The sequence below is a fragment of the Entelurus aequoreus genome, linkage group LG13 (genome assembly GCF_033978785.1).
Source record: "Entelurus aequoreus isolate RoL-2023_Sb linkage group LG13, RoL_Eaeq_v1.1, whole genome shotgun sequence".
NCBI lineage: Eukaryota > Metazoa > Chordata > Actinopteri > Syngnathiformes > Syngnathidae > Entelurus > Entelurus aequoreus.
The window spans coordinates 4,561,169-4,588,848 of NC_084743.1; the positions used below are offsets into that span (position 1 = coordinate 4,561,169).

General features: G+C 34.9%; 2 protein-coding genes across 4 annotated transcripts in view; one reads left to right on the forward strand and one right to left on the reverse strand.

Annotated features, from left to right (window-relative positions):
- naalad2 (N-acetylated alpha-linked acidic dipeptidase 2) overlaps positions 1-9,358 on the forward strand; it is a 182,560-nt gene extending 173,202 nt beyond the window's left edge. For 2 of the 3 annotated variants that reach the window (XM_062067267.1, XM_062067266.1), the window contains 5 exons: positions 870-960; positions 1,241-1,505; positions 3,569-3,650; positions 5,057-5,149; positions 6,913-9,358. In XM_062067267.1, the coding sequence (XP_061923251.1) occupies positions 870-960; positions 1,241-1,505; positions 3,569-3,650; positions 5,057-5,149; positions 6,913-7,102 (721 nt within the window). In that variant the 3' untranslated portion in view covers positions 7,103-9,358. The remainder of the gene's footprint in view (positions 1-869; positions 961-1,240; positions 1,506-3,568; positions 3,651-5,056; positions 5,150-6,912) is intronic. The other variant, XR_009828231.1, reaches the window with a different exon arrangement.
- Positions 9,359-10,935: 1,577 nt separating this feature from the next.
- The window catches only part of numa1 (nuclear mitotic apparatus protein 1), a 79,992-nt gene continuing 63,247 nt past the window's right edge, over positions 10,936-27,680 (reverse strand). The window contains exons 21-24 of the mRNA XM_062067268.1: positions 19,805-20,137; positions 19,661-19,741; positions 11,505-11,714; positions 10,936-11,108 (exon numbers count right to left, since the gene is read on the reverse strand). Of these exons, the coding sequence (XP_061923252.1) occupies positions 11,085-11,108; positions 11,505-11,714; positions 19,661-19,741; positions 19,805-20,137 (648 nt within the window). The 3' untranslated portion in view covers positions 10,936-11,084. The remainder of the gene's footprint in view (positions 11,109-11,504; positions 11,715-19,660; positions 19,742-19,804; positions 20,138-27,680) is intronic.

Below are 27,680 nucleotides of genomic sequence, written 5' to 3' on the forward strand. Positions count from 1 at the left end.
CTAACTGGCAAGTGAAAACTAGTATGCTAATCACGAGCTGGCAGCTACAGCATGAATTGCTAACTGACAAGTGAAAACTAGTATGCTAATCACGAGCTGACAACTACAGCATGAATTGCTAGCTGACAAGTGAAAACTAGTATGCTAATTAAGAGCTGACAACTACAGCATGAATTGCTAACTGACAAGTGAAAACTAGTATGCTAATCTCGAGCTGACAACTACAGCATGAATTGCTAGCTGACAAGTGAAAACTAGTATGCTAATTAAGAGCTGACAACTACAGCATGAATTGCTAACTGACAAGTGAAAACTAGTATGCTAATCACGAGCTGGCAGCTACAGCATGAATTGCTAACTGACAAGTGAAAACTAGTATGCTAATTAAGAGCTGACAACTACAGCATGAATTGCTAACTGACAAGTGAAAACTAGTATGCTAATCACGAGCTGACAACTACAGCATGAATTGCTAACTGACAAGTGAAAACTAGTATGCTAATCACAAGCTGACGACTACAGCATGGATTGCTAGCTGACAAGTGAAAACTAGTATGCTAATCACGAGCTGACGACTACAGCATGGATTGCTAGCTGACAAGTGAAAACTAGTATGCTAATCACGAGCTGACAACTACAGCATGAATTGCTAACTGACAAGTGAAAACTAGTATGCTAATCATGAGCTGACAACTACAGCATGAATTGCTAACTGACAAGTGAAAACTAGTATGCTAATCACGAGCTGACAACTACAGCATGAATTGCTAGCTATTTTGATGTGTTTGTGCAAACATTATGCTAACTTCCTGTTAGCCAACATGAGTGCAAGAATGTGGAGTCAGCAGTTCTTCTTCTGGTGTTTGTAGGATCAACAAACTCGGATCAGGCAGCGACTTTGAGGCTTACTTTGTCCGTCTGGGGATTGCAGCTGGAAGAGCTCGATACACCAAGGACAGGGTAATGATGTAATACTGCAGTACTTAGGGTAATGGTGTAGTACTGCAGTACTTTACTTATTAACATGATGTAATACTGCAGTACTTAGGGTAATGGTGTAGTACTGCAGTACTTTACTTATTAACATGATGTAATACTGCAGTACTTAGGGTAATGGTGTAGTACTGCAGTACTTTACTTATTAACATGATGTAATACTGCAGTACTTAGGGTAATGGTGTAGTACTGCAGTACTTTAGTTAACATTTATTAAAAGGTGTGTGTGTGTGTGCGCGCACAGAAAAGAGAGCGCTACAGCAGCTATCCAGTCTACCACACGGTGTATGAAACCTTTGAGCTGGTGGAGAAGTTCTACGACCCCACCTTCAGCAGACTGAGGACTGTGGCCCAGGTGAGAGGAGGTCTGCTTCTCCTGCTGGCAGACTCCCAGATCATCCCCCTGGATGCCAGCCAGTACGCCCTGGCCCTGCACAAGTACTCACGCAGCATCGCCACCTTGGCACAGCGCCACCTGGCGGCCATGCAGGAGCACCAGGTGTCATTTGGTAGGTCTGACTGTTGTAAATATTCATGGTGACATCACCAAATAGTCATTATTCATGGTGACCTCACTAAATAGTCATTATTCATGGTGACATCACTAAATAGTCATTATTCATGGTGACATCACTGTTGTAAATATTCATGGTGACATCACTAAATATTCATTATTCATGGTGACATCACTAAATATTCATGGTGACATCACTAAATATTCATGGTGACATCACTAAATAGTCATTATTCATGGTGACATCACTAAATATTCATTATTCATGGTGACATCACTAAATAGTCATTATTCATGGTGACATCACTAAATATTCATTATTGATGGTGACATGACGGAATATTCATTATTCGTGATGACATCACTAAGTAGTCATTATTCGTGAAGACATCACTAAGTAGTCATTATTCATGATGACATCACTAAATAGTCAATACCTGATGACCTCACTAAATATTCATCATTCATGGTGACATCACTAAATTATTCATTATTCCTGATGACCTCACTAAATATTCATTATTCATGGTGACATCACTAAATATTCATGATGATGATGTCACTAAATATTCATTTTTCATGATGACGTCACTAAATATTCATTATTCCTGATGACCTCACCAAATATTCATGGTGACATCACTGTTGTAAATATTCATGGTGACATCACTAAATAGTCATTATTCATGGTGACATCACTGTTGTAAATATTCATGGTGACATCACTAAATAGTCATTATTCATGGTGACATCACTAAATATTCATTATTCATGGTGACATCACTAAATATTCATGGTGACATGACTAAATATGCATTATTCATGGTGACATCACTAAATATTCATTATTCATGGTGACATCACGGAATATTCATTATTCATGGTGACATCACTAAATATTCATTATTCATGGTGACATCACGGAATATTCATTATTCCTGATGACATCACTAAATATTCATTATTCATGATGATGACGTCACTAAATATTCATTATTCATGATGACGCCACTAAATATTCATTATTCCTGATGACCTCACCAAATATTCATGGTGACATCACTAAATATTCATCATTCATGGTGACATCACTAAATATTCATCATTCATGGTGACATCACTAAATATTCATTATTCATGGTGACATCACTAATTATTCATGGTGACATCACTAAATATTCATTATGACATCACTAATTATTCATTATTAATGATGACGTCACTAATTATTCATTATTCATGATGACGTCACTAAATATTCATTATTCCTGATGACCTCACCAAATATTCATTATTCATGGTGACATCACTAAATATTCATCATTCATGGTGACATCACTAAATATTCATCATTCATGGTGACATCACTAAATGTTCATTATTCATGGTGACATCACTAAATATTCATTATTCATGGTGACATCACTAAATATTCATTATTCATGTGACATCACTAATTATTCATTATTCATGGTGACATCACTAAATATTCATTATTCATGGTGACATCACTAATTATTCATGATGACATAACTAAATATTCATTATTCATGATGACGTCACTAAATATTCATTATTCCCGATGACCTCACCAAATATTCATTATTCATGGTCACATCACTAAATATTCATCATTCATGGTGACATCACTAAATATTCATCATTCATGGTGACATCACTAAATATTCATTATTCATGGTGACATCACTAATTATTCATGGTGACATCACTAATTATTCATGATGACATAACTAAATATGCATTATTCACGATGACGTCACTAAATATTCATTATTCCTGATGACCTCACTAAATATTCATGGTGACATCACTAAATATTCATCATTCATGGTGACATCACTAAATATTCATCATTCATGGTGACATCACTAAATATTCATTATTCATGGTGACATCACTAAATATTCATCATTCATGGTGACATCACTAAATAGTCATCATTCATGGTGACATCACTAAATATTCATTATTAATTCTGACATAAGTATTTGAATATTAATTATTGATAATTAATCGGTCTTTCACCTTCCGGTCCAGACTCCTTGTCCTCTGCAGTGGACAACTTCACACTGGCAGCGAGACACTTCCATGAGCGACTACTCAACCTGCACACTGCTAAGTAAACTAGACATTTTACATTATTAAATAGTATTATAATTATTACATGACATTTGTTATTATTAAATATTATTGTAATTACTCTAATTATGTGAGTACACACAGGTGTTCATAGGTGACATGTGAATATGAGTGAGTACGCACAGGTGTTCATAGGTGACATGTGAATATGAGTGAGTACGCACAGGTGTTCATAGGTGACATGTGAATATGAGTGAGTACACACAGGTGTTCATAGGTGACATGTGAATATGAGTGAGTACACACAGGTGTTCATAGGTGACATGTGAATATGAGTGAGTACACACAGGTGTTCATAGGTGACATGTGAATATGAGTGAGTACACACAGGTGTTCATAGGTGACATGTGAATATGAGTGAGTACACACAGGTGTTCATAGGTGACATGTGAATATGAGTGAGTACGCACAGGTGTTCATAGGTGACATGTGAATATGAGTGAGTACACACAGGTGTTCATAGGTGACATGTGAATATGAGTGAGTACACACAGGTGTTCATAGGTGACATGTGAATATGAGTGAGTACGCACAGGTGTTCATAGGTGACATGTGAATATGAGTGAGTACACACAGGTGTTCATAGGTGACATGTGAATATGAGTGAGTACACACAGGTGTTCATAGGTGACATGTGAATATGAGTGAGTACACACAGGTGTTCATAGGTGACATGTGAACATGAGTGAGTACGCACAGGTGTTCATAGGTGACATGTGAACATGAGTGAGTACGCACAGGTGTTCATAGGTGACATGTGAATATGAGTGAGTACACACAGGTGTTCATAGGTGACATGTGAACATGAGTGAGTACACACAGGTGTTCATAGGTGACATGTGAATATGAGTGAGTACACACAGGTGTTCATAGGTGACATGTGAACATGAGTGAGTACACACAGGTGTTCATAGGTGACATGTGAACATGAGTGAGTACGCACAGGTGTTCATAGGTGACATGTGAATATGAGTGAGTACACACAGGTGTTCATAGGTGACATGTGAATATGAGTGAGTACGCACAGGTGTTCATAGGTGACATGTGAATATGAGTGAGTACACACAGGTGTTCATAGGTGACATGTGAATATGAGTGAGTACACACAGGTGTTCATAGGTGACATGTGAATATGAGTGAGTACACACAGGTGTTCATAGGTGACATGTGAACATGAGTGAGTACGCACAGGTGTTCATAGGTGACATGTGAACATGAGTGAGTACGCACAGGTGTTCATAGGTGACATGTGAATATGAGTGAGTACACACAGGTGTTCATAGGTGACATGTGAACATGAGTGAGTACACACAGGTGTTCATAGGTGACATGTGAATATGAGTGAGTACACACAGGTGTTCATAGGTGACATGAGGTGTGCATCAGTGCTCTGCAGGTGCGTGTGATGAACGATCAGCTGATGTACCTGGAGAGGACCTTCATCGACCCTCTGGGGTTACCTGGCAGACCTTTCTACAGGTGTGACACTCACCCTCTCACCTGAACTATTAGTCATAATAACAAATATATTTCATGACAGGTGTGTCCAAGGTGTGGCACATAGCTCACTTAACACAATTGTTAAGCATTCTAATAATAGCATGTGAGCTTTAATGCTAATTTTAGCAAGTTAGCATGCTAATGTTAGCATGCTAACTTTATTTTAGCTAATTTTGTAGGTAAACACCTCAGCATCAAATATTGTTACTTGACCAAGGATATCTGTTAGCATGCTAATGTTAGTATGCTAGTTGTTTTTTTTTTTTAGCTAATTTTGTAGGTAAACACCTCAGCATCAAATATTTTGTCACTTGACCAATGACACCTGTTGGCATGTTAGCTTTTTTAGCTGATTTAGCAGGTAAACACCTCAGCATTAAATATTGTTAATTGACCAACGATGCCTGTTAGCATGTTAGCTTTTTTAGCTAATTTTGTATGTAAACACCTCAGCATTAAATATTGTTAATTGACCAAGGATACCTGTTAGCTTTTTTAGCTAATTTTGTCGGTAAACACCGCCTCATTAAATATTGTTACTTGACCAAGGATATCTGTTAGCGTGCTAATGTTAGCATGCTAGCTTTATTTTAGCTAATTCTGTAGGTAAACACCTCCGCATCAAATATTTTGTTACTTGACCAAGGATACCTGTTAGCTTTTTTTAGCTAATTTAGCAGGTAAACATCTCAGCATTAAATATTGTTACTTGACCAATGATGCATGTTAGCTTTTTTAGCTAATTTTGTAGGTAAACACCTCAGCATCAAATATTTTGTCACTTAACAAAGGATATCTGTTAGAATGTTAGCTTTTTTAGCTAACTTAGCAGGTAAACACCTCAGCATTAAATATTGTTAATTGACCAACAATACCTGTTAGCATGTTAGCTTTATTTTAGCTAATTCTGTAGGTAAACACCGCCGCATTAAATATTTTGTTACTTAATCAAGGATACCTGTTAACTTTTTTAGCTAATTTAGCAGGTAAACACCTCAGCATTAAATATTATTACTTGACCAAGGATGCCTGTTAGCATGTTAGCTAATTTAGCAGGTAAACACCTCAGCATTAAATATTGTTACTTGACCAATGATGCATGTTAGCTTTTTTAGCTAATTTTGTAGGTAAACACCGCTTCATTAAATATTGTTACTTGACCAAGGATGCCTGTTAGCATGTTAGCTAATTTAGCAGGTAAACACCTCAGCATTAAATATTGTTACTTGACCAAGGATACCTGTTAGCAGGTAAACACCTCAGCATTAAATATTGTTACTTGACCAATGATACCTGTTAGCATGTTAGCTTTTTTAGCTAATTTTGTAGGTAAACACCGCTTCATTAAATATTGTTACTTGACCAAGGATACCTGGTAGCATGTTAGCTTTTTTTAGCTAATTTTGTAGGTAAACACCTCAGCATTAAATATTGTTACTTGACCAACGATACCTGTTAGCTTTTTTGAGCTAATTTTGTAGGTAAACACCGCCGCATTTAATATTGTTACTTGACCAAGGATACCTGTTAGCGTGCTAATGTTAGCATGCTAGCTTTATTTTAGCTCATTTTAATGGTAAACACCTCAGCATCAAATAGTTTGTCACTTGACCAAGGATGCCTGTTAGCATGGTAACGTTAACATGCTAGCTGTTTTGCTAAGTTTGATAGAGATTTATAGCTTAGCATGTTTTACCTTTTTTTTGAAGTAAATATTGACTTTTGTCATCTTTTCCTTCCAGGCACGTGATCTTCGCTCCCAGCAGCCACAACAAATACGCGGGCGAGTCTTTCCCCGGGATTTACGACGCCTTGTTCCACATCGAGCACGCGGCGGACCAGGCCGCGGCGTGGCGGGAAGTCAAGCGGCAAATCAGCATAGCGGCGTTCACGGTCGACGCCGCCGCCGTGACACTTACGCCGCCGGCGTGAAGGACCCACAAGAGCTAAGATGCTAATTAGCAGATTTTGGTTTGTACGCCGATGGAGATTTGGACCAATCCTGTTATAGGCCCCGCCCACTATTGCTTTAATCCTTCCATTTCTGAACATGCTATCAAATGAATATAAAAATAAGTCATTTTAATAAATGAGGTTTATATTTGTTAAATGACAAAACTGCTAAATTCTAAATGGAACTTTCTTCCATTGTTGAATTGAATTTGCTCAAAACGCTAGTAAATAATTTCAGTAAAAAATTTCAGTAAAAAATTTGATTAAAATTTTTTAACCTGTGATTAATTTAGTCATTTTAATTGAGTGGGTTTATATTTGCTACATTTAGGCACAAAAAATGCCATCATTTATAAATAGAATGACAAAACATTTCAACGTGGCCACATTTGAAATTATTTTTATACTTTTTTTAATCAAACTTACATTTTTGTTTGATGCTTAACTAAAAAAATGAGTTAACGGGAAATAAATTGTACAATTTTAACATTAAAACATAAAAGGTATAACTTAACTACGTCCGGGATTCGAACCGAGTACCACTACTACACACCAGTGGGAATTTAATATTGTTATCAGTGACGGAGCAGGAAGGGGCTTGGAATGTCTGCGGTAAAATTTCATATGACGCGCCCTGACATTCAATATTTCTGCCCAACTTAATTTAGGCACAAAAAAAAATCAGTTTGTATCTAAAATTAAAACTATTTAATCACAGCTGCTTTCCCCATTACAGTTTTTCCCACATTTGAAATTTTTTTTTTTATACTTTTGTAATCAAACTTTAATTTATTTTGATGCATGTAGAGAACTAAAAAAATGAGTTAACGGGAAATAAATTGTACAATTTTAACATTAAAACATAAAGGTATAACTTAACTACGTCCGGGATTCGAACCTCGTACCACTGCGAATGTAATATTATCAGTGACGGAGCAGGAAGGGGCTTGGAATGTCTGCGGTAAAATTTCATATGACGCGCCCTGACATTCATCGGTATTTTACAATCTGCAATATTTCTGCCCAACTTAATTTAGGCACAAAAAAAATCAGTTTGTGTCTAAAATTATAAGGATTTAATCACAGCTGCTCTCCCCATTACAGTTTTTCCCACATTTGAAATTTTTTTTTTTATATACTTTTGTAATCAAACTTAAATCTATTTTGATGCATGTAGAGAACTAAAAAAATGAGTTAATGGGAAATAAATTGTACAATTTTAACATTAAAGCATAAAAGGTATAACTTAACTACGTCCGGGATTCGAACCTAGTACCACTGCTTTTCAAGACAAACTACTGCTGGGCACCAGTGGGAATTTTATATTTTTATCAGTGACGGAGCAGGAAGGGGCTTGGAATGTTTGCGGTAAAATTTTATATGAGTGCCCTGACATTCAATATTTCTGCCCAACTTAATTTAGGCACAAAAAAAAATCTGTTTTTACCTTAAATTAAAAAAAAACTATTTAATCACAGCTGCTCTCCCCATTACACTTTTTCCCAAATTATTTTTTTATACTTTTGTAATCAAATTTGAATTTAATTTCATGCATGTGAAGTACTAAAAAAGGAAATAATGGGAACGAAAATTGTACAAATATTTTTTATGCACCAGTGAGTTTGTTATATTTTTATCAGTGACGGAGCAGGAAGGGGCTTGGAATGTTTGCATGACGCACCCTGACATTCATTGGTGTTTTACAATGTGCAATATTTCTGCCCAACTTAATTTAGGCACAAAAAAAAATCAGTTTATCTAAAATTAAAACAATTTAATCACAGCTGCTCTCCCCTTTACACTTTTTCCCAAATTTGAAATGATTTTTTTTATACCTTTGTAATCAAACTTGAATTTATTTTGATGCGTGTGAAGTACGAAAAAAGGAATTAAAGGGAAATTGTACAAATATTTTTTTGTGCACCAGTGAGACTGTCACATTTTTATCAGTGACGGAGCAGGAAGGGGCTTGGAGTGCGTGCGGTAAAATGTCATGCGGCGCTCCCTGACATTCATTGGTATTTTACAATCTGCAATATTTCTGCCCAATTTAATTTAGGCACAACAAAATTATTTTTGTACCTTTTAAATTAAAAAACAATTTCATCACAGCTGCTCTCCCCATTACAGTTTTTCCCACATTCTTTTTGAAATTATTTTATACTTTTGTAATCAAACTTGAAATTAATTTGATGCATGTGAAGTACGACAATGGGAAATAAAATTGTACAAATATTTTTTATGCACCAGTGAGAGTTTGTTGTATTTTTATCAGTGACGGAGCAGGAAGGGGCTTGGAATGTTTGCGGTAAAATGTCGTATGACGCGCCGTGACATTCATTGGTATTTTACAATGTGCAATATTTCTGCCCAACTTAATTTAGGCACAAAAAAAAATCAGTTTATCTAAAATTAAAACAATTTAATCACAGCTGCTCTCCCCATTACACTTTTTCCCAAATTTGAAATGATTTTTTTATACCTTTTGTAATCAAACTTGAATTTATTTTGATGCGTGTGAAGTACGAAAAAAGGAATTAAAGGGAAATTGTACAAATATTTTTTGTGCACCAGTGAGACTGTCACATTTTTATCAGTGACGGAGCAGGAGTGTGTGCGGTAAAATGTCATGCGGCGCTCCCTGACATTCTTGGTATTTTACAATCTGCAATATTTCTGCCCAATTTAATTTAGGCACAAAAAAAATATTTTTGTACCTTGAATTAAAACAATTTCATCACAGCTGCTCTCCCCATTACAGTTTTTCCCACATTTTGTTTGAAATTATTTTATACTTTTGTAATCAAACTTGAATTTATTTTGATGCATGTGAAGTACGAAAAAAGGAATTAAAGGGAAATTGTACAAATTTTTTTGTGCACCAGTGAGACTGTCACATTTTTATCAGTGACGGAGCAGGAAGGGGCTTGGAGTGCGTGCGGTAAAATGTCATGCGGCGCTCCCTGACATTCATTGGTATTTTACAATCTGCAATATTTCTGCCCAATTTAGGCACAAAAAAATTATTTTTGTGCCTTTAAATTAAAAAACAATTTCATCACCCCATTACACTTTTTCCCACATTTTATTTGAAATTATTTTATACTTTTGTAATCAAACTTGAATTTAATTTGATGCACGTGAAGTACGACAATGGGAAATAAAATTGTACAAATACTTCTTATGCACCAGTGAGTTTGTTGTATTTTTATCAGTGACGGAGCAGGAAGGGGCTTGGAGTGTGTGCGGTAAAATGTCATGCGGCGCTCCGACATTCATTGGCATTTTACAATCTGCAATATTTCTGCCCAATTTAATTTAGGCACAACAAAATTATTTTTGTACCTTTAAATTAAAAAACAATTTCATCACCCCATTACACTTTCCCACATTTTATTTGAAATTATTTTGTAATCAAACTTGAATTTAATTTGATGCATGTGAAGTACGACAATGGGAAATAAAATTGTACAAATATTTTTTATGCACCAGTGAGAGTTTGTTGTATTTTTTATCAGTGACGGAGCAGGAAGGGGCTTGGAATGTGTGCAGTAAAATGTCATGACATTTATTGTTTACATGTTTTTTAAAGTACAATAATGACGAATCTGTAATATTTCTGCCTAACTTAACGAGTCCAAGGTGACTTTTTAAGATGTAAATGTTGAGCTCTTCACAACAATCACAAAGTAGTTTTGCCTTGTCAATAAATATCAAAATGAAGCAAAGTTTGCCTTTTATGTTCATCTTGTATTAAATGTTTCAAAAACAAGTACTGGGATGATGAGGATCCTTTTCAGACGAAGCACGTGTTGGTTTTCAAACATTTTATTGAGTAACATTTCAAAATGATACAGGTCAAAAAGGTAAAAGGACAGAAATAAGAAATATTCAAAAATACAATTTGGACAGTAAAAGTAAAAGAAAAGTGATTGTTTGCACATTGAAGTCAAAAATGATCTCAAATCTTCATCTTTCTCATCATCTGTGGAATGAAATGAATCTGATTAGAACTGATATTGATTATTAATAATACACAGACATGGTAGAAAGTACTACAAGTACATAATATACAGACATGGTAGAAAGTACTACAAGTACATAATAATACACAGACATGGTAGAAAGTACTACAAGTACATAATAATATACAGACATGGTAGAAAGTACTACAAGTACATAATAATACACAGACATGGTAGAAAGTACTACAAGTACATAATATACAGACATGGTAGAAAGTACTACAAGTACATAATAATATACAGACATGGTAGAAAGTACTACAAGTACATAATAATATACAGACATGGTAGAAAGTACTACAAGTACATAATACACAGACATGGTAGAAAGTACTTACAAGTACTGTGATATTTACCTTCCTGGCGTCCTCAGAGACCACCTGGGGAGACTTGATGCGATCACGTGTGGATGGATGAGCGGCGTTGGCGGCCATGTTTTCTTTCAGCGCCTTCTTGGCAGATTTCCGGGCGGAGCTCCTGAGTTTGCTGAGGCCTTTTTTCAAATAACTGCTGCTGTTCTTTGGTGTGTTCTCTATGGTGAACATCATGGACTCTCTGCGATCCTTCTGCACACACACAGATGCACTGATATCACATCGTCTCAATGCAACACCTGTGTGATATCACATCGTCTCAATGCAACACCTGTGTGGTATCACATCGTCTCAATGCAACACCTGTGTGATATCACATCGTCTCAATGCAACACCTGTGTGGTATCACATCGTCTCAATGCAACACCTGTGTGGTATCACATCGTCTCAATGCAACACCTGTGTGGTATCACATCGTCTCAATGCAACACCTGTGTGGTATCACATCGTCTCAATACAACACCTGTGTGGTATCACATCGTCTCAATGCAACACCTGTGTGATATCACCGTCTCAATACAACACCTGTGTGATATCACATCGTCTCAATGCAACACCTGTGTGGTATCACATCGTCTCAATGCAACACCTGTGTGGTATCACATCGTCTCAATGCAACACCTGTGTTGTATCACATCGTCTCAATGCAACACCTGTGTGGTATCACATCGTCTCAATGCAACACCTGTGTGGTATCACATCGTCTCAATGCAACACCTGTTTGGTATCACATCGTCTCAATGCAACACCTGTGTGGTATCACATCGTCTCAATGCAACACCTGTGTGATATCAGCTTGCATGTCAAATATGTGACGTCATGTGCGATACAAGCAGTCCTGCAGCGTGTCTACTTGTGTGCGATATCAAGTGCGATACAAGCAGTCCTGCAGCGTGTCTACTTGTGTGTGATATCAAGTGCGATACAAACAGTCCTGCAGTGTGTCTACTTGTGTGTGATATCAAGTGTGATACAAGCAGTCCTGCAGCGTGTCTACTTGTGTGATATCATGTGCGATACAAACAGTCCTGCAGCGTGTCTACTTGTGATATCATGTGCGATACAAACAGTCCTGCAGCGTGTCTACTTGTGTGTGATATCAAGTGCGATACAAACAGTCCTGCAGCGTGTCTACTTGTGTGATATCATGTGCGATACAAGCAGTCCTGCAGTGTGTCTACTTGTGTGCGATATCAAGTGCGATACAAGCAGTCCTGCAGCATGTCTACTTGTGTGATATCATGTGCGATACAAACAGTCCTGCAGCGTGTCTACTTGTGTGATATCATGTGCGATACAAACAGTCCTGCAGCGTGTCTACTTGTGTGTGATATCAAGTGCGATACAAACAGTCCTGCAGTGTGTCTACTTGTGTGTGATATCAAGTGCGATACAAACAGTCCTGCAGCGTGTCTACTTGTGTGATATCATGTGCGATACAAGCAGTCCTGCAGTGTGTCTACTTGTGTGCGATATCAAGTGCGATACAAGCAGTCCTGCAGCATGTCTACTTGTGTGATATCATGTGCGATACAAACAGTCCTGCAGCGTGTCTACTTGTGTGATATCATGTGCGATACAAACAGTCCTGCAGCGTGTCTACTTGTGTGTGATATCAAGTGCGATACAAACAGTCCTGCAGCGTGTCTACTTGTGTGTGATATCAAGTGCGATACAAACAGTCCTGCAGTGTGTCTACTTGTGTGTGATATCAAGTGCGATACAAGCACCGTGTCTACTAGGGTTGTGAATGATAAGCCGATGCGACCGAATATTCGATTCAACAAGTGAGTGATTAGATTGTATCGGTAGCAGACTCCTCAATCAATGTGAATAATCCATGAATTCCTAGCTGAATCGGTTATAGAGTCATGGATCGGTTATCGTGAGACTTTGCATGGGTCGTCCAGGTTACAACATGTGTCAGCGTCTCTAAAACAACGTGAGAGCTGAAGCTACTCGCCAACGCGGTAGCCGCCTAGCTAGTATTAGCATGAGTGATAAACAAGAGACAAGATGGAAAATGAATGTGGAGGAGAAAGAAAGTGTCAGTCTGACTGAAAGTGATAATGGACAGAGAAAGATTTAAAAAAACACTACAATGGTGGAAAGAGCAGCAGGACTTGCACTGCTGGCATCTCTCACTAAAAGATGCTGCCTCCTGGTGGTGTGCCGGGTAACTCACCTCTGCTGTAAAGTGCACCTCCTGGTGCAGGAGCACGATGATGTCACTCATCTTGAAAAGTAGATCTAAACTCTGATGTAATGACTCAAGTGGCTGAAATGTCCTCCTTTAAATCTCCTCTTTGGGCATCATAAAGTGAAACACACGGAATGTTCAGCACGGCAGGAGATTTACTTTCCACAGGAGATTTACTTTCCACAGGAGATTTACTTTCCACAGGAGATTTACTTTCCACAGGAGATTTACTTTCCACAGGAGATTTACTTTCCACAGGAGATTTACTTTCCACAGGAGATTTACTTTCCACAGGAGATTTACTTTCCACAGGAGATTTACTTTCCACAGGAGATTTACTTTCCACAGGAGATTTACTTTCCACAGGAGATTTACTTTCCACAGGAGATTTACTTTCCACAGGAGATTTACTTTCCACAGGAGATTTACTTTCCACAGGAGATTTACTTTCCACAGGAGATTTACTTTCCACAGATGTAGTCTACTCAAACATGATCACGAGGGTCAGTTGATTTTCCTTCAAAAAAATCTGCCCTCCAAAACAACAGGAGAGTGATGATGAAAATGCACATGCAGGCTTAGAGTAAGTCAACTACTGCTTTTTGACCACCTGGGACATGTTACCTCTCACACAGTAGTTTGATTTGTCTTTTTACATACATATTTATACACTGTGCTCATTCTTGCCACATTTGGAGATGTGTACTAGGTGTGTAACTTGTTTACCTTGTAATGTTGCACCTTTGTTACCTACCTCTAGTGTTCATTGTTACCTACCTCTAGTGTTCATTGTTACCTACCTCTAGTGTTCATTGTTACCTACCTCTAGTGTTCATTGTTACCTACCTCTAGTGTTCATTGTTACCTACCTCTAGTGTTCATTGTTACCTACCTCTAATGTTCATTGTTACCTACCTCTAGTGTTCATTGTTACCTACCTCTAGTGTTCATTGTTACCTACCTCTAGTGTTCATTGTTACCTACCTCTAGTGTTCATTGTTACCTACCTCTAGTGTTCATTGTTACCTACCTCTAGTGTTCATTGTTACCTACCTCTAGTGTTCATTGTTACCTACCTCTAGTGTTCATTGTTACCTACCTCTAGTGTTCATTGTTACCTACCTCTAGTGTTCATTGTTACCTACCTCTAGTGTTCATTGTTACCTACCTCTAATGTTCATTGTTACCTACCTCTAATGTTCATTGTTACCTACCTCTAGTGTTCATTGTTACCTACCTCTAATGTTCATTGTTACCTACCTCTAGTGTTCATTGTTACCTACCTCTAGTGTTCATTGTTACCTACCTCTAGTGTTCATTGTTACCTACCTCTAGTGTTCATTGTTACCTACCTCTAGTGTTCATTGTTACCTACCTCTAGTGTTCATTGTTACCTACCTCTAGTGTTCATTGTTACCTACCTCTAATGTTCATTGTTACCTACCTCTAGTGTTCATTGTTACCTACCTCTAGTGTTCATTGTTACCTACCTCTAGTGTTCATTGTTACCTACCTCTAGTGTTCATTGTTACCTACCTCTAGTGTTCATTGTTACCTACCTCTAGTGTTCATTGTTACCTACATCTAGTGTTCATTGTTACCTACCTCTAGTGCTCATTGTTACCTACCTCTAGTGCTCATTGTTACCTACCTCTAGTGTTCATTGTTACCTACCTCTAATGTTCATTGTTACCTACCTCTAGTGTTCATTGTTACCTACCTCTAGTGTTCATTGTTACCTACCTCTAGTGTTCATTGTTACCTACCTCTAGTGTTCATTGTTACCTACCTCTAGTGTTCATTGTTACCTACCTCTAGTGTTCTTTGTTACCTACCTCTAGTGTTCTTTGTTACCTACCTCTAGTGTTCATTGTTACCTACCTCTAGTGTTCATTGTTACCTACCTCTAGTGTTCATTGTTACCTACCTCTAGTGTTCATTGTTACCTACCTCTAGTGTTCATTGTTACCTACCTCTAATGTTCATTGTTACCTACCTCTAGTGTTCATTGTTACCTACCTCTAGTGTTCATTGTTACCTACATCTAGTGTTCATTGTTACCTACCTCTAGTGCTCATTGTTACCTACCTCTAGTGCTCATTGTTACCTACCTCTAGTGTTCATTGTTACCTACCTCTAATGTTCATTGTTACCTACCTCTAGTGTTCATTGTTACCTACCTCTAGTGTTCATTGTTACCTACCTCTAGTGTTCATTGTTACCTACCTCTAGTGTTCATTGTTACCTACCTCTAGTGTTCATTGTTACCTACCTCTAGTGTTCTTTGTTACCTACCTCTAGTGTTCTTTGTTACCTACCTCTAGTGTTCATTGTTACCTACCTCTAGTGTTCATTGTTACCTACCTCTAGTGTTCATTGTTACCTACCTCTAGTGTTCATTGTTACCTACCTCTAATGTTCATTGTTACCTACCTCTAGTGTTCATTGTTACCTACCTCTAGTGTTCATTGTTACCTACCTCTAGTGTTCTTTGTTACCTACATCTAGTGTTCAAAACTATGCTCAGGCTGAAATATTGCACGTTGTTGTTACTATTCTGTGCTACTTTCACCTCTGGAGTTGTCATCCTACAATTCAGCCAGACTTTCTTTAGTCCATGTCTAAAAATAAATACTTTGACATGTGATTTTGTTGTTCTGTTGTTTTTTGCCAGTGCCATAAAGCCACAATGCTCAAGGATTTGGAGTCTTGAATATTAACCGTCAAATCGAATCGTATCGCTCGGAATCTAATCTAATCGAATCGGTCTGTAATAAAAGGATATCGTTTTTGAATGGAATCGTAACCTGTGTATCTAGATGCATATCGAATCGTTTATCAGAGAGAGATGTGCAACCCTAGTGTCTACTTGTGTGATACAAACAGTCCTGCATCGTGTCTACTTGTGTGATATCATGTGCGATACAAGCAGTCCTGCAGCGTGTCTACTTGTGTGATATCAAGTGTGATACAAGCAGTCCTGCAGCGTGTCTACTTGTGTGTGATATCAAGTGCAATACAAGCAGTCCTGCACCGTGTCTACTTGTGTGATATCATATGCAATACAATCAGTCATGCAGCATGTTTACTTGTGTGTGATATCAAGTGCGATACAAGCAGTCATGCACCATGTCTACTTGTGTGATATCATGTGCAATACAATCAGTCCTGCGGCGTGTTTACTTGTGTGTGATATCATGTGCGATACAAGCAGTCCTGCAGCGTGTCTACTTTTGTGATATCATGTGTGATACAAGCAGTCCTGCAGCGTGTCTACTTGTGTGTGATATCATGTGCGATACAAGCAGCCCCGCAGCGTGTTTACTTGTGTGATATCATGTACGATAAAAGCAGCCCTGCATTGTGTCTACTCGTGTGATATCATGTGCGATACAAACAGTCCTGTAGTGTGTCTACTTGTGTGCGATACAAACAGTCCTGTAGTGTCTACTTGTGTGTGATACAGTCTTGCAGTGTGTCGACTTGTGTGCGATATGTGCGATACAGTCTTGCAGCGTGTTTACGTGTGTGATATCATCTGCAATGCAAGCAGTCCTGCAGCGTGTCTACTTGTGTGTGATATCATGTGCAATACAAGCAGTTTTGCACATACAAAGTCCCCAAAGCAGAAGTGTGTTAGAAAGTGTCCAGTAACAAACGTGTCCGCATCATTCAACTTACTGTTTAGATTGGCTGGTGGGGTTAATGTGCCAAGTAAATATTAGATTTTATGTAACCTTACCTACAATATATTATATACTTTTATGTAACCTTACCTACAATATATTATATACTTTTATGTACCTTACCTACAATATATTATATACTTTTATGTACCTTACCTACAATATATTATTTACTTTTATGTAACCTTACCTACAATATATTATTTACTTTTATGTACCTTACCTACAATATATTACTTTTATGTAACCTTACCTACAATATATTATTTACTTTTATGTACCTTACCTACAATATATTATTTACTTTTATGTAACCTTAACTACAATATATTATTTACTTGTATGTACCTTACCTACAATATATTATTTAGTTTTATGTACCTTACCTACAATATATTATTTAGTTTTATGTACCTTACCTACAATATATTATTTACTTTTATGTAACCTTACCTACAATATATTATTTACTTTTATGTATCTTACCTACAATATATTTACTTTTATGTAACCTTACCTACAATATATTATTTACTTTTATGTAACCTTACCTACAATATATTATTTACTTTTATGTAACCTTACCTACAATATATTATTTACTTTTATGTACCTTACCTACAATATATTATTTACTTTTATGTACCTTACCTACAATATATTATTTACTTTTATGTACCTTACCTACAATATATTATTTACTTTTATGTACCTTACCTACAATATATTATTTACTTTTATGTAACCTTACCTACAATATATTATTTACTTTTATGTAACCTTACCTACAATATATTATTTACTTTTATGTACCTTACCTACAATATATTATTTACTTTTATGTACCTTACCTACAATATATTATTTACTTTTATGTAACCTTACCTACAATATATTATTTACTTTTATGTAACCTTACCTACAATATATTATTTACTTTTATGTAACCTTACCTACAATATATTATTTACTTTTATGTACCTTACCTACAATATATTATTTACTTTTATGTACCTTACCTACAATATATTATTTACTTTTATGTACCTTACCTACAATATATTATTTACTTTTATGTAACCTTACCTACAATATATTATTTACTTGTATGTACCTTACCTACAATATATTATTTACTTTTATGTACCTTACCTACAATATATTATTTACTTTTATGTACCTTACCTACAATATATTATTTACTTTTATGTACCTTACCTACAATATATTTACTTTTATGTAACCTTACCTACAATATATTATTTACTTTTATGTACCTTACCTACAATATATTATTTACTTTTATGTAACCTTACCTACAATATATTATTTATTTTTATGTAACCTTACCTACAATATATTATTTACTTTTATGTACCTTACCTACAATATATTATTTACTTTTATGTAACCTTACCTACAATATATTATTTACTTTTATGTACCTTACCTACAATATATTATTTACTTTTCACATAAAACTCTCATTTTGTTGAGGTGTGGCGGCTTTTATGTTGATGAATGTGTTAGTATGGATGAACATGTGAGTGTCGATGAACGTGTGAGTGTTGATGAACGTGTGAGTGTTGATGAACGTGTGAGTGTGCAGTGTTCATGTGTGAGTGTTGATGAACGTGTGAGTGTGCAGTGTTCATGTGTGAGTGTGCAGTGTTCATGTGTGAGTGTTGATGAACGTGTGAGTGTGCAGTGTTCATGTGTGAGTGTTGATGAACGTGTGAGTGTGCAGTGTTCATGTGTGAGTGTTGATGAACGTGTGAGTGTGCAGTGTTCATGTGTGAGTGTGCAGTGTTCATGTGTGAGTGTTGATGAACGTGTGAGTGTGCAGTGTTCATGTGTGAGTGTTGATGAACGTGTGAGTGTGCAGTGTTCATGTGTGAGTGTGCAGTGTTCATGTGTGAGTGTGCAGTGTTCATGTGTGAGTGTGCAGTGTTCATGTGTGAGTGTGCAGTGTTCATGTGTGAGTGTTGATGAACGTGTGAGTGTGCAGTGTTCATGTGTGAGTGTGCAGTGTTCATGAGTGAGTGTGCAGTGTTGATGAATGTGTGAGTGTGCAGTGTTCATGTGTGAGTGTTGATGAACGTGTGAGTGTGCAGTGTTCATGTGTGAGTGTGCAGTGTTCATGAGTGAGTGTGCAGTGTTCATGAGTGAGTGTGCAGTGTTGATGTATGAGTGTTGATGAATGTGTGAGTGTGCAGTGTTCATGTGTGAGTGTTGATGAACGTGTGACTCACAGGACTGCCAGGAGGTCCCATGTTGATGTTCCTGTTCTTGGGAGTGAGCGGACGAGGGAAGCAGCTGGCCTTCAACTTTTTCTACAAAATAAAACATCAGAATCAAACATGTGACTTTCAAAGTAAAAGTGCTGAGCAAGCAACCTCAGGTGAGGTGTGATGAGGCAAAGTCAGCGCCGAGCGTTTGGAGACTTTGGGGCTCCTCTGCCGAGCAGAGTTGAGAGATTTAGTCGACGGCTGGACAGTGACACGGTGGGACCGAGTGCTGGCGGCCATGTTGGATTGTCCTGCCATGTTGGATTGTCCTGCCATGTTGGATTGTCCTGCCATGTTGGATTGTCCTGCCATGTTGGCGTGGCGATGCGAGGTCAGAGAGTCGTGCAGCTGGCCTGGCATGACGGAGGCACGGCGGATGGTCTCTGAGGGGTCGCCTGTACGCACCTCCTCATCTGTGAAGGTGAAGGCACTCTGACACGCCTGCAGGGGGCGACATGGAGCCTTGTTGTCATTGTTGTATTACCACTAAATAGTACAGTTTTACACTATCATTATACACGTCATTGTTGTATTACGACTACATAGTACACTTTTACACTATCATTATACATGTCATTGTTGTATTACCACTAAATAGTACACTTTTACACTATCATTATACACATCATTGTTGTATTACGACTCAATAGTACACTTTTACACTATCATTATACACATCATTGTTGTATTACGACTACATAGTACACTTTTACACTATCATTATACACATCATTGTTGTATTACGACTACATAGTACACTTTTACACTATCATTATACACATCATTGTTGTATTATGACTAAATAGTACATTTTTACACTATCATTATACACATCATTGTTGTATTACGACTAAATAGTACATTTTTACACTATCATTATACACATCATTGTTGTATTACGACTACATAGTACACTTTTACACTATCATTATACACATTGTTGTATTACGACTACATAGTACACTTTTACACTATCATTATACACATCATTGTTGTATTACGACTACATAGTACACTTTTACACTATCATTATACACATCATTGTTGTATTACGACTACATAGTACACTTTTACACTATCATTATACACATCATTGTTGTATTACGACTACATAGTACACTTTTACACTATCATTATACACATCATTGTTGTATTACGACTACATAGTACACTTTTACACTATCATTATACACATCATTGTTGTATTACGACTAAATAGTACACTTTTACACTATCATTATACACATCATTGTTGTATTACGACTACATAGTACACTTTTACACTATCATTATACACATCATTGTTGTATTACGACTAAATAGTACATTTTTACACTATCATTATACACATAATTGTTGTATTACGACTACATAGTACACTTTTACACTATCATTATACACATCATTGTTGTATTACGACTAAATAGTACACTTTTACACTATCATTATACACATCGTTGTTGTATTACGACTACATAGTACACTTTTACACTATCATTATACACATCATTGTTGTATTACGACTAAATAGTACACTTTTACACTATCATTATACACATCATTGTTGTATTACGACTACATAGTACACTTTTACACTATCATTATACACATTGTTGTATTAGGACTACATAGTACACTTTTACACTATAATTATATACATCATTGTTGTATTAGGACTACATAGTACACTTTTACACTATCATTATACACATCATTGTTGTATTAGGACTACATAGTACACTTTTACACTATAATTATACACATCATTGTTGTATTAGGACTACATAGTACACTTTTACACTATCATTATACACATCATTGTTGTATTAGGACTACATAGTACACTTTTACACTATCATTATACACATCATTGTTGTATTACGACTAAATAGTACACTTTTACACTATCATTATACACATCATTGTTGTATTACGACTACATAGTACACTTTTACACTATCATTATACACATTGTTGTATTACCACTAAATAGTACACTTTTACACTATCATTATACACGTCATTGTTGTATTAGGACTAAATAGTACACTTTTACACTATCATTATACACATCATTGTTGTATTAGGACTACATAGTACACTTTTACACTATCATACACATTGTTGTATTAGGACTACATAGTACACTTTTACACTATCATTATACACATCATTGTTGTATTACGACTAAATAGTACACTTTTACACTATCATTATACACATCATTGTTGTATTACGACTACATAGTACACTTTTACACTATCATTATACACATCATTGTTGTATTACGACTAAATAGCACACTTTTACACTATCATTATACACATCATTGTTGTATTAGGACTACATAGTACACTTTTACACTATCATACACATCATTGTTGTATTAGGACTACATAGTACACTTTTACACTATCATTATACACATTGTTGTATTACGACTACATAGTACACTATCATTATACACATCATTGTTGTATTAGGACTACATAGTACACTTTTACACTATCATTATACACATCATTGTTGTATTACGACTACATAGTACACTTTTACACTATCATTATACACATTGTTGTATTACGACTACATAGTACACTTTTACACTATCATACACATCATTGTTGTATTACGACTACATAGTACACTTTTACACTATCATTATACACATCATTGTTGTATTACGACTACATAGTACACTTTTACACTATCATACATATCATTGTTGTATTAGGACTACATAGTACACTTTTACACTATCATTATACACATCATTGTTGTATTACGACTAAATAGTACATTTTTACACTTTCATTATACACATTGTTGTATTACGACTACATAGTACACTTTTACACTATCATTATACACGTCATTGTTGTATTACGACTAAATAGTACACTTTTACACTATCATTATACACATCATTGTTGTATTACGACTACATAGTACACTTTTACACTATCATTATACACATCATTGTTGTATTACGACTAAATAGTACACTTTTACACTATCATTATACACATCATTGTTGTATTACGACTACATAGTACACTTTTACACTATCATTATACACATTGTTGTATTAGGACTACATAGTACACTTTTACACTATAATTATATACATCATTGTTGTATTAGGACTACATAGTACACTTTTACACTATCATTATACACGTCATTGTTGTATTAAGACTACATAGTACACTTTTACACTATCATTATACATGTCATTGTTGTATTACCACTAAATAGTACACTTTTACACTATCATTATACACATCATTGTTGTATTACGACTACATAGTACACTTTTACACTATCATTATACACATCATTGTTGTATTAAGACTACATAGTACACTTTTACACTATCATTATACACGTCATTGTTGTATTAAGACTACATAGTACACTTTTACACTATCATTATACACGTCATTGTTGTATTAAGACTACATAGTACACTTTTACACTATCATTATACATGTCATTGTTGTATTACCACTAAATAGTACACTTTTACACTATCATTATACACATCATTGTTGTATTCGACTCAATAGTACACTTTTACACTATCATTATACACATCATTGTTGTATTACGACTACATAGTACACTTTTACACTATCATTATACACATCATTGTTGTATTACGACTAAATAGTACACTTTTACACTATCATTATACACATCATTGTTGTATTACGACTACATAGTACACTTTTACACTATCATTATACACATCATTGTTGTATTACGACTACATAGTACACTTTTACACTATCATTATACACATCATTGTTGTATTACGACTAAATAGTACATTTTTACACTATCATTATACACATCATTGTTGTATTACGACTAAATAGTACATTTTTACACTATCATTATACACATCATTGTTGTATTACGACTACATAGTACACTTTTACACTATCATTATACACATCATTGTTGTATTACGACTAAATAGTACACTTTTACACTATCATTATACACATCATTGTTGTATTACGACTACATAGTACACTTTTACACTATCATTATACACATCATTGTTGTATTACGACTACATAGTACACTTTTACACTATCATTATACACATCATTGTTGTATTACGACTAAATAGTACATTTTTACACTATCATTATACACATCATTGTTGTATTACGACTAAATAGTACACTTTTACACTATCATTATACACATCATTGTTGTATTACGACTACATAGTACACTTTTACACTATCATTATACACATTGTTGTATTACCACTAAATAGTACACTTTTACACTATCATTATACACATCATTGTTGTATTAGGACTACATAGTACACTTTTACACTATCATTATACACATCATTGTTGTATTAGGACTACATAGTACACTTTTACACTATCATACACATCATTGTTGTATTAGGACTACATAGTACACTTTTACACTATCATTATACACATCATTGTTGTATTACGACTAAATAGTACACTTTTACACTATCATTATACACATCATTGTTGTATTACGACTACATAGTACACTTTTACACTATCATTATACACATCATTGTTGTATTACGACTAAATAGCACACTTTTACACTATCATTATACACATCATTGTTGTATTAGGACTACATAGTACACTTTTACACTATCATACACATCATTGTTGTATTAGGACTACATAGTACACTTTTACACTATCATTATACACATTGTTGTATTACGACTACATAGTACACTTTTACACTATCATTATACACATCATTGTTGTATTACGACTAAATAGCACACTTTTACACTATCATTATACACATCATTGTTGTATTAGGACTACAAAGTACACTTTTACACTATCATTATACACATCATTGTTGTATTACGACTACATAGTACACTTTTACACTATCATTATACACATTGTTGTATTACGACTACATAGTACACTTTTACACTATCATTATACACATTGTTGTATTACGACTCAATAGTACACTTTTACACTATCATTATACACATCATTGTTGTATTACGACTACATAGTACACTTTTACACTATCATTATACATATCATTGTTGTATTAGGACTACATAGTACACTTTTACACTATCATTATACACATCATTGTTGTATTACGACTAAATAGTACATTTTTACACTATCATTATACACATTGTTGTATTACGACTACATAGAACACTTTTACACTATCATTATACACGTCATTGTTGTATTACGACTAAATAGTACACTTTTACACTATCATTATACACATCATTGTTGTATTACGACTACATAGTACACTTTTACACTATCATTATACACATCATTGTTGTATTACGACTACATAGTACACTTTTACACTATCATTATACACATTGTTGTATTAGGACTACATAGTACACTTTTACACTATAATTATATACATCATTGTTGTATTAGGACTACATAGTACACTTTTACACTATCATTATACACGTCATTGTTGTATTAAGACTACATAGTACACTTTTACACTATCATTATACATGTCATTGTTGTATTACCACTAAATAGTACACTTTTACACTATCATTATACACATCATTGTTGTATTACGACTACATAGTACACTTTTACACTATCATTATACACACCATTGTTGTATTACGACTACATAGTACACTTTTACACTATCATTATACACGTCATTGTTGTATTAAGACTACATAGTACACTTTTACACTATCATTATACACGTCATTGTTGTATTAAGACTACATAGTACACTTTTACACTATCATTATACACATCATTGTTGTATTACGACTACATAGTACACTTTTACACTATCATTATACACGTCATTGTTGTATTAAGACTACATAGTACACTTTTACACTATCATTATACATGTCATTGTTGTATTACCACTAAATAGTACACTTTTACACTATCATTATACACATCATTGTTGTATTACGACTACATAGTACACTTTTACACTATCATTATACACATCATTGTTGTATTACGACTACATAGTACACTTTTACACTATCATTATACACATTGTTGTATTACCACTAAATAGTACACTTTTACACTATCATTATACACGTCATTGTTGTATTAGGACTAAATAGTACACTTTTACACTATCATTATACACATCATTGTTGTATTAGGACTACATAGTACACTTTTACACTATCATACACATCATTGTTGTATTAGGACTACATAGTACACTTTTACACTATCATTATACACATCATTGTTGTATTACGACTAAATAGTACACTTTTACACTATCATTATACACATCATTGTTGTATTACGACTACATAGTACACTTTTACACTATCATTATACACATCATTGTTGTATTACGACTAAATAGCACACTTTTACACTATCATTATACACATCATTGTTGTATTACGACTACAAAGTACACTTTTACACTATCATTATACACATCATTGTTGTATTACGACTACATAGTACACTTTTACACTATCATTATACACATTGTTGTATTACGACTACATAGTACACTTTTACACTATCATTATACACATTGTTGTATTACGACTCAATAGTACACTTTTACACTATCATTATACACATCATTGTTGTATTACGACTACATAGTACACTTTTACACTATCATTATACACATCATTGTTGTATTACGACTACATAGTACACTTTTACACTATCATTATACACATTGTTGTATTACGACTACATAGTACACTTTTACACTATCATTATACACATCATTGTTGTATTACGACTACATAGTACACTTTTACACTATCATTATACACATCATTGTTGTATTACGACTACATTGTACACTTTTACACTATCATTATACACATCATTGTTGTATTACGACTAAATAGTACACTTTTACATTATCATTATACACATCATTGTTGTATTACGACTAAATAGTACACTTTTACACTATCATTATACACATCATTGTTGTATTACGACTACATAGTACACTTTTACACTATCATTATACACATTGTTGTATTACCACTAAATAGTACACTTTTACACTATCATTATACACGTCATTGTTGTATTAGGACTAAATAGTACACTTTTACACTATCATTATACACATCATTGTTGTATTAGGACTACATAGTACACTTTTACACTATCATACACATCATTGTTGTATTAGGACTACTGATGGAACGAGATACACTTTTACACTATCATTATACACATCATTGTTGTATTACGACTACATAGTACACTTTTACACTATCATTATACACATTGTTGTATTACCACTAAATAGTACACTTTTACACTATCATTATACACATCATTGTTGTATTACGACTAAATAGTACACTTTTACACTATCATTATACACATCATTGTTGTATTACGACTACATAGTACACTTTTACACTATCATTATACACATTGTTGTATTACCACTAAATAGTACACTTTTACACTATCATTATACACATTGTTGTATTACGACTACATAGTACACTTTTACACTATCATTATACACATCATTGTTGTATTACGACTAAATAGCACACTTTTACACTATCATTATACACATCATTGTTGTATTAGGACTACATAGTACACTTTTACACTATCATACACATCATTGTTGTATTAGGACTACATAGTACACTTTTACACTATCATTATACACATTGTTGTATTACGACTACATAGTACACTTTTACACTATCATTATACACATCATTGTTGTATTACGACTAAATAGCACACTTTTACACTATCATTATACACATCATTGTTGTATTAGGACTACATAGTACACTTTTACACTATCATTATACACATCATTGTTGTATTACGACTACATAGTACACTTTTACACTATCATTATACACATTGTTGTATTACGACGACATAGTACACTTTTACACTATCATTATACACATCATTGTTGTATTACGACTACA